Genomic DNA, 12,292 nt, shown 5'->3' with positions numbered 1-12,292 from the left:
GTAAAATGTAATTGTGTGGGGTTTATTTTTTGAAACAGAATAATTGTGAGATTATTCGGCATGTTCTATACTGCGATGTATTTGGTTCTGAATTATAAGATATTTTAAATATTTTAGTATAGACTGTCAGGTTGTTTTTCCGTGTCTTTTCGGGATGGTGAGGCGACGGCTAGATCCTGAAGTCAGAATAAGGTCTTCCCCGCTCTATCTCGCTCCGGTGACGCGTCTAGCACTGATGGAGGACGCATGGAGTCGTGTGCCCGGCTGATCTTCTGGGATCCGGCCGGTGTTCGTGTTCGTTGGTGTGGTTTCAGGTCAGTCTCTTCCGACTACGATTTTCATCATTGGCGATAGTTGTTGTTCTGCGCGTTGGTCCTTTGTGGTCTTAGCACGACAACTTCTCATCTGTCTACTATAACAAGCTCTACTATGACAAGCTTTGCTCGACTTCGATGATGGAGGGGCGAGAATGGCGGTACGCCTTCGGCTCGCGCTACTGTTTGTAGTTGTCTCTAGGTGGTTCAAAGATCTATTTGTAGCTTTTATTAGTTTTAGCGCTATTTGTGTTGATGATTATTGATAGGTTGGCGGAATTTTTGTAAAATAATACGACCTAGTTACATATAATTTTTTAAAAATGATAAAACATCCTGTAATTTGGAACAAACTGATACATCGACCGCATCGACCCATCCATAATACCAGCATGAGACGTGCACTTGCGGATTTGTCAGTGAGTTTGAAGGTGCAGTTTGGCGGTCACTTGTAGCACGTAGGATAGGACGGAGCACCATTTAAGGAAGTGGTAACCTCTAACAAGATGCAGAGCCGAATGGCAATTAGTTTAGCAACGAAAGGCCAACCGTTGTTAGGGGAAGGTAGATTAAGAGCTTGACCGACTTGCGGCAAGACTTTGCAGGCCCTCAAAGGTCGTCGATCGTAGCCGTAGCAGTAGCTCTCGCACGCTTTGCTTCGGTTGGCTGCAGCTTGTTTTTTTCCTGGGTGAAAGCTAAAGATCGATCGAGGAGGACGACTTGGACAGTTTCGTCGTCGTGTGAGAGCTTCCGTTTTCACGCCCCACAGTCGCACAGTGCAATGATTGTACTCCCCCGTTGAAACGGCAAAAACAAATTTGTTCTATTCGGGGCATGAAGTGAAACCAACGAAGCAACAAAAATGGGAGCCGTATCTGTGTTTCTCCATGGATGTTGTTATGCGTCATACTGACACCGAGTTTTCATTTTCCTAGACAGAGCTAGGTGAGGGTGCACACATATATTCGAATATTCTTAAGTCACAAAAGAATTCGAACATTCGACTGAGCCTTCTATCCAAAAAGAGAAACGGACAGAGATTTGGTGCACATGGGCACCCCAGTGATTTCGTTTTTCAAATAAATTAAAAATCATATTTTTGAGTTTCAAATAATTCTGAAAAAAATGCATATAGCCAATAATGTATCCCACAAACATGTAAAATATGAATTTCAAATACTTTATATTTTAAGCTACACAAAAAAGACAAAAGTGCAGATCTGAGTAGTCATTTTCAAATCTACAAAAATATGTCAGATTTTGTTATTTTTGTCTAGCTCAAAGTAAAAAGAATTTTGGGTTGAGATTTTCCATGATTGTGAGATGTATCACTAACAATCTACATAATTATTTTTCAGATTTTTTGATAACTAATAAATATTTTTTAATTTTTTTTAAATGGCGAGAGCACTGGAGCTCGGGAGCCAAATATACTTTTCGAAACTCATAAGTATATATGCGATATGTTTTTTCGTCATTCTCCTGTTAAGGTTTAGTGCTCCAACGGCAACCCTACCATCGTCGTGAGGTCAAACTCGTTTTCGGCTTGGTTTCTTCCAGCTTATTTGCCATGCTCTTAACCCCCTCGACAAGACCTAACAATCTAGCAACTTGTTTTCTCCTCCAAAGCTCCTCGTTCAGAGGCCTCCACAACTATTATTTAGACAATGATCATCATGGCGGAAACAATACACGCAAAGGCCACTAGAGTCGCTTGCAGCGGATGGGGAGATCGATGCGACATGTTCATGCATCTGCTGTTGACAGATGATGAACTTGGTGAAATCGTGTGGAGGAGGTCTATGAATTCTAGAAGGCGACATGATGGATGGTAATTGGAAAAGTTCACGCCACAAGAGCATTTAACTATGAGGCGTTGTTCGAGAAGATGAAGAACCTTTGTAACATGTCACATGAACCTGATTGTCTCTAGGAGGGGAAGAATATATTCATCTTATATGCACTGCCTCGGTGATTGGAAGAAGGTTGTGCACCAAGGTTCATGGAATTTCCGCTGCTAGGATGTGATGATCGAGGACTATGATGGTCTTAGCGACCTGGAAGAATATGTTTTCATTTGTATGCATGTATGAGCGTAGATGCATTGGATCCCGGAGCTCTACCAGAAGGTGAACGTGGTTGACGATCTTGCATAGCAGATCAGCAAGTTCATGGAAGCACAAATGAATCAGAAGCTGATCTTCTAAAGAAATTACATGAGAATTGAAGTTTGTAATGGGATGATCTGTTTTGCATCTCTATCTGTGAATGGTTTATCATTCCATATAATATAGATAACGGATTTGCTATTTCGTGGTCACAAATAATTACCTTAGAGCTTGGTCACGTCTAGGAGAATTAGATTTGCATTGTGATTTGTGCATCAAGTGGGTTGCAAGTGGGTTGCAGCTTTGTTTTTCCTAATTGTAACTGAGTTGCAACTGAGCAAAACCATTTCTAACCGTTCAATTTGCATTGTGATCCGTGTTAGCTGTGAATTGCAATTAACTGAGTTAAATCTTGGTTGACCAAGAACTAGTCGCTCCCTAGTCCCTATATATTACCGGTTTTGCTAGGATTGCATCGTGATTTCAACTACTCCCCCCGTCCCATGAAACATATCTTGACTTTGTCCAAATTTAGGTGTATCTAGTTACTATTTAGTGTCTAGATACACCCAAGTTTAAACAAAGTTAAGATATGTTTCATTGGATGGAGGGAGTAGCATGACTTGCAATATGGATTGCAACTGAGTTTTTTCTAGTTACCCGTGACGTTGCAACTGAGGACAGACCATTGGATTGCTTCGTGATTGAAAATACCTTGCCCCTTGAAATCTTTCATTTTTCTGATAAAATTTGATTTATTACTTAAAAGGTTTATTAAGCATTACACCCAGCCTCGCACCGTTCAATTGTTTCATGATTCCTACTAGTCATAAGTTGCAACGCGGGTAATTCTCAGCCAGCTAAAAATTAGTAAAACCTATAATGTATTTTTTTAGGTTGATTAGTTTCAAATTATGTAGGAAATGATTCGGGTTTTTGCAGAAGAGAAATGTCTTCTTCGTGGCAACGCATGGGTATAAAGACAAATAACAGTCCTACACTAATTAAGAAAACACATAGAGTAACAATCAAACTACTAGGTAGATTTATGCTAGTCGGTATGTAAGACTCTAGGATCATACTAACATGATGACATCAATTATGCCCGTAGAATAATCAAGATCAGAACAGAGCTGCGGATTCATCGAATCTTTCCAGCATCATCATCAGGATAACGTCCGAGTTCATTAGAGCGAGAGATGAACATCCCCCGAAATATGAATCATATCCAAGATGCTCCTGCCAATAATGGCATCGTTCGCATCACCGAGCATCTGCAACCAAATATCCTCTCGCTTTTTTTTTTTTTGACTTGAACCAAATATCCTCATTCCTCACGAGGAAAAGCCTAAAGTAGGCATCGCATGCAGCTAGCAGTGCACGGAGCCGGTCTGCCATTGGTGAATCATTCGCCACCAACCAGCCCCAGCTCCAGCACTCTCGGTTTGACGTAGATCGGAGATCGGACGGCCGTGATGACTCTGACCATGAGCTGACGTGCGCACCGGGCCCATGCTGACTCGGCGGTGCGGCATCCGGAAGGGATAAACTCCGGCCGCGTACGGAACCCTCCCAACCGACAGCCGCCACGTGTCCCGTTGCCCTCGCCAGAGAGAAGAGTTTGCTGGCAGACGCGATGCCCCGGAGCCGCATGGATCGGCTATAAATACGGTGCGATCACCAGCTAATCTCCGCATCTCTCTCTTCTTCTCTAACACCCGCGTCTCTCTCACTCGCTCAGCCTCATCCACACCGGCCGAAACTTGCTCCTCGCCGCCGCATCGCCATCCACCATGTGTGGCATTTTGGCCGTCCTCGGCTGCGCCGACTGGTCGCAGGCCAAGCGGGCTCGCGTCCTCGCCTGCTCCCGTAGGCAAGCACACCCTCCCCCCTACGGCACCATATCCATCGCCATTTCCTTCCCCAAATCCCTTGTGGTTCTAATGCATGCACATATCGTTGACATGATCCTGAATTTTGGGGTGATAAACATGTCGTTGATGTCCATGACTCCATGTTCTTGAGCCATCGTCGTCCAAGTGTTTTGTTTTGATGCTGTTTCTGTTTTGTCCTTGGTGGTCATTCTGTCCCCTTCCAGCGGTGGGGGGTGCATATATATGCATAAGAATCGTAAAGAATGGAAAATTAATCAATGGCCGGTCTAGGAATGAACAGTGGGAATCTTGCTGTTCATAACCGCCGGCGTTTAACTGTTATTTGATTGCTCTGTGTTCGTGTTGAACGCTCTCAGCTTTTGTTGACGTCTTCGGCTCGATGCATATGATGCAGGCTGAAGCACCGTGGACCGGACTGGTCCGGGTTGTACCAGTGCGAGGGCAACTTCCTGGCGCAGCAAAGGCTCGCCGTCGTCTCCCCGCTCTCCGGCGACCAGCCACTCTACAACGAGGACCGCACCGTTGTCGTCGTGGTACGCATGCTTGCCTGCTTTGCTTTAGAACGTTCGCCGTCGCCGTCCTATCTTTTTTTTTTTTTTGCGGTTCTATCCTTTTCTAACTGCGTCGCTGTTGATCAACTTTAAAGGCCAACGGAGAGATCTACAACCACAAGAAGATCCGGAAGCAGTTCGCCGCAAAGCACACCTTCACCACCGGCAGCGACTGCGAGGTCATCATCCCGCTGGTAAGCATGCTCAAAATTAACATCCAACTCTGAAGAAAATGTGCAAAAAAAAGACACCGAAATATACTGATGCTGACCATCCCTGCTTTTAATTTGTCTGTTATTGGCAACTCTCAAGTATGAGGAGTACGGCGAGAACTTCGTCAACATGCTGGACGGCGTCTTCGCCTTCGTCCTCTACGACACACGCAACAACACCTACATGGCCGCCCGCGACGCCATCGGCGTCAACCCACTCTACATCGGCTGGGGCAGCGACGGTACTATATATGCTCTCAAACTGCCAAACCGCTAGCACGACAAATTTCTTCATGTCTCGACTGCGACTTACTTGTCTTTTCTCGCCTCGCAGGCGCCGTCTGGATTGCGTCCGAGATGAAGGCGCTCCACGACGACTGCCCCAAGTTCGAGCTCTTCCCGCCGGGGCACCTCTACTCCAGCGCTGCCGGCGGGTTCCGGCGGTGGTACAACCCGGAGTGGTTCGCTGAGCTCGTCCCGGCAACACCGTACCAGCCCCTCGTCCTCAGGGAGGCGTTCGAGAAGGTACATACATGCCACACTGACTGAAGCACCACATGATAATTGCTTTGTGGATGGTAGTGTGATGGTGACTGACTAGTGGAACTGACAAAACCAACATGTGCTCTGCTCCATTTGTTTTAGGCTGTCATCAAGAGGCTAATGACCGATGTGCCCTTCGGCGTCCTCCTCTCCGGCGGCCTCGACTCGTCGCTGGTCGCGTCGGTGACCAAGCGCCATCTCATCGAAACTGAAGCCGCCAAGAAGTTTGGAACTGAGCTCCATTCCTTCGTCGTTGGCCTAGAGGTTACTATTTAACTTTGCTCTTAAAAATCCCAGACGTTTTTGTCCTACTGCTTCTTCTACCAAAACTATGAGAAGCTGATGATTTTGATATGTTGCTGGACATTGCAGAACTCACCTGATCTGAAGGCCGCCAGGGAGGTTGCTGACTTTCTTGGAACCATCCATCACGAGTTCCATTTCACTGTCCAGGTAAAGAAAAGTAAACGAAATGGACGGTTCGGATTTTACTTGATCAGACAAAACTCACACTAAACTACAACACTTTTGCTATTTATCTGTCGGTTGTTTTCATTTTCGTCAACACTCGAATTTCTGGCTGGATCAGTTCTCTCTGAAATCGCGGTGGAGAACACGGTTCTTTCTTTTTTCTAGCGATCCTTTTGTTAGCGTCCGGTCTTGAACCGGACCTTTTGTGCCGCGAGCTGAAACAGCTAGCTGGGCCAAGACAGGAGGCCAATTAGTACTGTGGTACATTTAAATACTTGTTGTTTGACATGTCCTGTATCTGTGCGAACTATGGGTACCAATGTAATAAACTATTATTAGGTTATGGACATATACTACTTTCTCCATTCCATGAAATTTGTCTAAAGTTTGTCTAACTACTAGTTGATTTGACACATTATCTACATGTTAAATACAAGATATTTTACACGTACATACAAGGTTGCCGACATGTAATCACGAGTCGATTTTACACGTATATACATGGGTACCTACACGTAAATTACTAGTTTATTGCACATATATACATAGTTTTTGTACATGTAAATTACTATCTAATTAACATGTATATATATATTTGAATTACATGGAATTTACAGTGTAACTACACATGTATATTTACATGTAATTAGCTATTAAACACACATATATATATTAAATATATATAAGAATTAATGTTTAATTACTAACTAGTAAACATGTACTATATGCAAATGGTTTCATATGTGATTATATTTCTCAAGCCGTGTAAATTACTTCCACTATTCTATAATTCTTATCGTAATTTTAGTTTAAATTTAAACTGAAACTACAACAACACAATTATAAAACTGAGAGGGTACTAGGTTTTTCTATACGCGTACACTTCGTTAGTGGCGCTCCTGCGGCCCTGCATGTGCAAGGCGAGCATGGCGACGTAATTGTGGACAAGAATATGACCGTCTGCGCCCCGGTGCATGGAGATAATGTGCATTGCGTCGGTAGAAAAAACCCGTTCAGTTTCTAGTCTTTTTTTCGTTTTCAAATAAAGCAAACAAACAGAAGGTGATGGGGAAAGCAACATGCTGACCTATTGGGCAAAAAAATTGGGTGTTGCTGAATAGAAAAACACCCGAGTGTTAAATAGACTGACCCAACTACAAACCCCCAGAAACTTGAAGTATGCAAAGCCTGAATTCTTAAGGATTCTTACCATAAATAAACCGGTGAGAGCTGTGAGCAAATACAGAGTTGTGAGTACTGACGACGTGATTCGTCATCTGACCTTTGCAGGATGGTATCGACGCCATCGAGGAGGTGATCTATCACAACGAGACATACGACGTGACGACGATACGTGCGAGCACGCCCATGTTTCTCATGGCGCGCAAGATCAAGGCGCTCGGGGTGAAGATGGTGCTGTCCGGGGAAGGCTCCGACGAGCTCCTTGGTGGCTACCTCTACTTTCACTTCGCCCCCAACAAGGAGGAGTTCCACAAGGAGACCTGCCGCAAGGTGAAAGCACTCCATCAGTATGACTGCTTGCGCGCCAACAAGGCCACATCGGCCTGGGGCCTGGAAGTCCGTGTGCCTTTCCTCGACAAGGAGTTCATCGACGTCGCCATGAGCATGGACCCCGAATGGAAACTGGTAAATATGATACATCTGTCGCGAAGAAAAATTTGTGCATTATGTACATGCTTGCTTTGTTTTGCTCTGAATTTTCTGACATTTGTTTGTTTTTGCTGTAGTACGATACTGATCTGGGCCGCATCGAGAAGTGGGTGATGAGGAAGGCGTTCGACGACGAGGAGGAACCTTACCTGCCCAAGGTACCAATGCCAGCACCTTGAGTTTCTTCAGATATCCAGCATATGCACATAGTGTTCTAAATTCTAATACTTTCTGCAATATTCCCCTCCACAGCATATTCTCTACAGGCAGAAGGAGCAGTTCAGTGACGGTGTTGGCTACAGCTGGATCGATGGCCTCAAGGCTTTCACTGAACAGCAGGTAATTCACCAGCCATGTCAGCTCAGCGTGCATCGACCTTGTAGCTTCCTCTTTGCTCTGTTTTGTTCACTGTTCCGTTATCTTTCTTTCAGGTGACTGATGGGATGATGAAGAACGCTGCAGAAGTGTTCCCATACAACACGCCCATCAACAAGGAGGCGTACTACTACAGGATGATATTCGAGAGGCTCTACCCTCAGGTGATTAATTCAGACAATAACTAAACAACTGAACTGACGGATTCCAGTTGGAACGATTTACTCACGCTTGCTGCGAACCTGAACTAATGCAGGAGTCGGCGAGTGAGACGGTGCCATGGGGCCCGAGCATCGCATGCAGCACACCGGCGGCCATCGAGTGGGTGGCGCAGTGGAAGGCCTCCAATGACCCCTCCGGCCGGCTGATCGCCTCCCACAACTCTGCTACCCCAGCTCACACTGACGCTGCCGCCCACGCCAAGGGCAACGGGAAGGTGCAGAACGGCAACGGGAAGGTGGCGAACGGGAATGGACACATCAACGGCAACGGCAAAGTCACGGCGAACGGGAAAGCCAACGGAGCTCTGGAATAACGCCGTCGTGGAAGGCGGAACCGGTGCTAGCCGTCGTCGATGGCGCTAGCCAGGGCCAGCCGTCGTTGTGTACACTGGAGGATATGAATAGTATGTGTGTGTATCCTCCGAGGGTCCGACCGATGGCCCATGCCATTGGCGCGGCGGCCGGCCGCCGATGTTGTTGTGTACTATGTGTAATGTGTTGTATGTTTCTTCTGTTTGTGTGCGTGTATGCTGTGTGTTTGTGAGCGAGCGAGCTAGCAGTCTAAGCTAGGATTGGGATGTGGTAGGGGTGATCGGATGTACTATCGTGGAATGCATTGAATCCTCAATCTTCAATTTCGCCCTTCATTGCATTTTCCTCAGTCCAATCAATATTGGAAAAAAAAACACTGACATTTACGGTGAGCAATAACTACAATGTCAGGACTGTAGCTTGATTAATCCAATCACATGTGTGCCAAATAATCACAGCCTGATAAGTATATACATGACGAAAAGTGCAGACTCAACACCAACGTCCTTCCAGTTTTCAAAGGAAGTTCGATCGTAATCAAAACGGTCATCCTTTTCAGAAATAAAACAGTACACCTTTTTTTCGAAATGGGGAATAAAACCTCGGTTTCTGCATCATGATGATGCATACGGCATTTTATTAAGTTCACGAGTATTACAAAATTTGGTACATCTCAAGCGTCACCGAGGATTGATACAAGAATCAACCATAGAAAGAAACAAAGCACAAATAGACATCAATGTAGCCGCTTATTGTGCCACTAGCCAGCCTGGCACAAGATATCATGAGCGACCGTCAGGAGCCGTGTGCATCCAGTAGCCATAGCATCCCGCTGTCCATTCGGTGACAGTAGAGCCCACAACTGAACCCAATGTGTCAATATATGGATAACCTGCAAAAAATGAAAAGATTATTTTTTGTTAAAAATAATGTCATTCCTCGCCCTCCATGTAGACCAACATAAGGCCGAGACTCCAACCCGGATGAAAGCCTTAGATTGTCTATCAACTTCATTTAACCAATTACCAAACATATTTGTAATATTAGTTGGAGGTGGAAGGTCAAAGGTGAAAGTGACTGTGCGCCAAAGTAGTTTAGCTACACGGCAAGTGATAAAGAGGTGTTCAATAGTTTCCTGTTCTCCACAGAAAACACATTTTGTACACCCATTCCACCGTCTTTTAGCTAGATTATCTTTCGTAAGTAAAACCTTATTACTCAGAAACCACATAAATATTTTTATCTTAAGAGGAACTTTAACTTTCCATAGATATTTTCGCAGAAAGGGGGTGTGGTCATTCATAAGATCCTCATACATAGATTTTACTGTAAACAACCTGTTGTCTATTAAATTCCAAATAAAACGATCATTATCATCATTGAAAGTAACCGTCATAAGTTTTTGGCATAACTGTAACCACAAAGTCCATTTGTTTCCCACCAACAACCTTCTGAAACTGATATTCAGAGGAGTTTGGGCTAACACATGAGCTACCGTTACATTCTTGTGATGCACAATATTATATAAGGATGGGTATTTTTCAGCTAATGATTTTTTTCCTAACCATATATCTTCCCAAAAATGAGTAGCTTCACCATTACCAACCTTGAGAAACCCTCTACTGAAAAAAAAACATCCTTCACCCCCATCAATCCCTTCCAAAATGGAGAATCTGTGGGCTTAGCTTGTACCCCTGATAATGTCTTCTGTCTTAAGTATTTATTTTGTAGCAACTCTTGCCACATCCCATCCTCATTAAAAAGTTTATAAAGCCACTTACACAATAAACATCTATTCTTGAGTTCTAGAACCTCAATACCCAATCCCCCTTGATCCTTGGGTCGACATACAATATTCCATTTTGTGAGTATATTTTCTTTTATTTTCATCGGATTGCCAGAAGAATCTAGACCTATAAAAATCCAACCTTTTCCTTACCCCAACAGGTATCTCTAGAAAAGATAACATAAACATAGGTAAGCTTGTTAAAACTGAATTGATAAGGACAAGTCTATCCCCATAGGATAGTAATTTTCCTTTCCAGCATCCCAATTTGCTTTCAAACCGAGTTTCCACTGGATACCAATCAGAATTTCTAAGTTTTCTGTAATGGATGTATATAAAGTATATGTCGAAGCTATAGGAGAACAACAAAGCACCTTCGTGGTTGCAACGATGGTGCTTTAAATCAGATGGAGATGAAGTCTCATTTCCTCTTCAATTGTAATAACAAGCCGGAGGCAATCAAGGGAGATTTCTTCAACAAAAGCCAATTATGCCTAGCAAAACATAAAGGTACACAAAATCATACTATGTCAGATTCGACCTTCAAGCTCGTGTAGACCAAGTAGTTATATAGAATTATCAGACAAAAATTAGTCATACAACAACAATACAGTCCAGTATGAAACATATCTCCCATCCTCAATTGAACATATACACTATAACAAGCCGGAGGCAATCAAGGGAGATTTCTTCAACAAAAGCCAAGTATGCCTAGCAAAACATAAAGGTATACAAAACCATACTATGTTAGATTCGACGTTCAAGCTCGTGTGGACCAAGTAGTTATATGGCAATTCTCGGGCAAAAAGTAGCCATACAACAACAATACAGTCCAAGTATGAAACATATCTCCCATCCTCAATTGAACATATACACTATAGGAAGCTCCTTAATAAATAATGCAAACCTGTGGAAGATCGCTTTGAGCGGAAGCTAGCGAGCTGGATAGGCAAGATGCTCGGGGCCTGATGCTCTCCGTCGGTAGCCATGGAGGATTCGGTGGAGCAGTGGCGGCCTCCACCTCCGGTGACGGTTCGGCGGTGGTACGCATGATCCACGCCGCTGATACGTCTCCGACGTATCGATAATTTCTTATGTTCCATGCCACATTATTGATGATATCTACATGTTTTATGCATACTTTATGTCATATTTATGCATTTTCCGGCACTAACCTATTAACGAGATGCCGAAGAGCCAGTCGCTGTTTTCTGCTGTTTTTGGTTTCAGAAATCCTAGTAAGGAAATATTCTCGGAATTGGACGAAATCAACGCCCAGGGGCCTATTTTCACACGAAGCTTCCAGAAGACCGAAGAGAAGACGAAGTGGGGCCACGAGGCGGCGCCACACTAGGGCGGCGCGGCCCAAGCCCTGGCCGCGCCACCCTAGCGTGTGGGCCCCTCGTGACTCTCCCTGATCTGCCCTTCCGCCTACAAATAGCCTTCGTCGCGAAACCCCCAGTACCGAGAGCCACGATACGGAAAACCTTCCAGAGACGCCGCCGCCGCCAATCCCATCTCGGGGGATTCAGGAGATCGCCTCCGGCACCCTGCCGGAGAGGGGATTCATCTCCCGGAGGACTCTACACCGCCATGGTCGCCTCCGGAGTGATGAGTGAGTAGTTCACCCCTGGACTATGGGTCCATAGCAGTAGCTAGATGGTTGTCTTCTCCTTATGTGCTTCATAGTCGGATCTTGTGAGCTGCCTAACATGATCAAGATCATCTATCTGTAATGCTATATGTTGTGTTTGTTGTGATCCGATGAATAGTGAATACTATGTTATGTTGATTATCAATCTATGTGTTGTTTATGATCTTGCATGCTCTCCG

At 44.5% G+C, this 12,292-nt stretch overlaps 1 protein-coding gene across 1 annotated transcript; it reads left to right on the top strand.

Annotated features, from left to right (window-relative positions):
* The first annotated feature begins 4,118 nt into the window (after positions 1-4,118).
* Positions 4,119-9,008, top strand: LOC127295836 (asparagine synthetase [glutamine-hydrolyzing] 1). Its single transcript, XM_051325824.2, has 12 exons — positions 4,119-4,295; positions 4,712-4,850; positions 4,964-5,062; positions 5,181-5,322; positions 5,415-5,605; positions 5,726-5,887; positions 5,996-6,076; positions 7,385-7,741; positions 7,843-7,923; positions 8,018-8,104; positions 8,197-8,304; positions 8,397-9,008. Exons 1-12 carry the CDS (start codon positions 4,216-4,218, stop codon positions 8,673-8,675), a joined length of 1,806 nt encoding a protein of 601 aa, XP_051181784.1. The 5' UTR covers positions 4,119-4,215; the 3' UTR covers positions 8,676-9,008.
* Positions 9,009-12,292: the final 3,284 nt, after the last annotated feature.

The sequence above is a fragment of the Lolium perenne genome, chromosome 4 (assembly GCF_019359855.2).
Source record: "Lolium perenne isolate Kyuss_39 chromosome 4, Kyuss_2.0, whole genome shotgun sequence".
Taxonomy (NCBI): domain Eukaryota; kingdom Viridiplantae; phylum Streptophyta; class Magnoliopsida; order Poales; family Poaceae; genus Lolium; species Lolium perenne.
The sequence above is the reverse complement of the archived record's forward strand: the minus strand, read 5'-3'. Positions and strand labels throughout refer to the sequence as shown.

What these genes read in the sequence shown, in the direction of transcription:
- LOC127295836 (XM_051325824.2), top strand. Translation starts at nt 4,216, where the DNA reads ATGTGTGGCATTTTGGCCGTCCTCGGCTGCGCCGACTGGTCGCAGGCC. An exon ending in TCAGGGAGGCGTTCGAGAAG is followed by an intron (nt 5,606 to 5,725) that starts GTACATACATGC and finishes CATTTGTTTTAG; the next exon opens with GCTGTCATCAAGAGGCTAAT. An exon ending in CCTTCGTCGTTGGCCTAGAG is followed by an intron (nt 5,888 to 5,995) that starts GTTACTATTTAA and finishes TGGACATTGCAG; the next exon opens with AACTCACCTGATCTGAAGGC.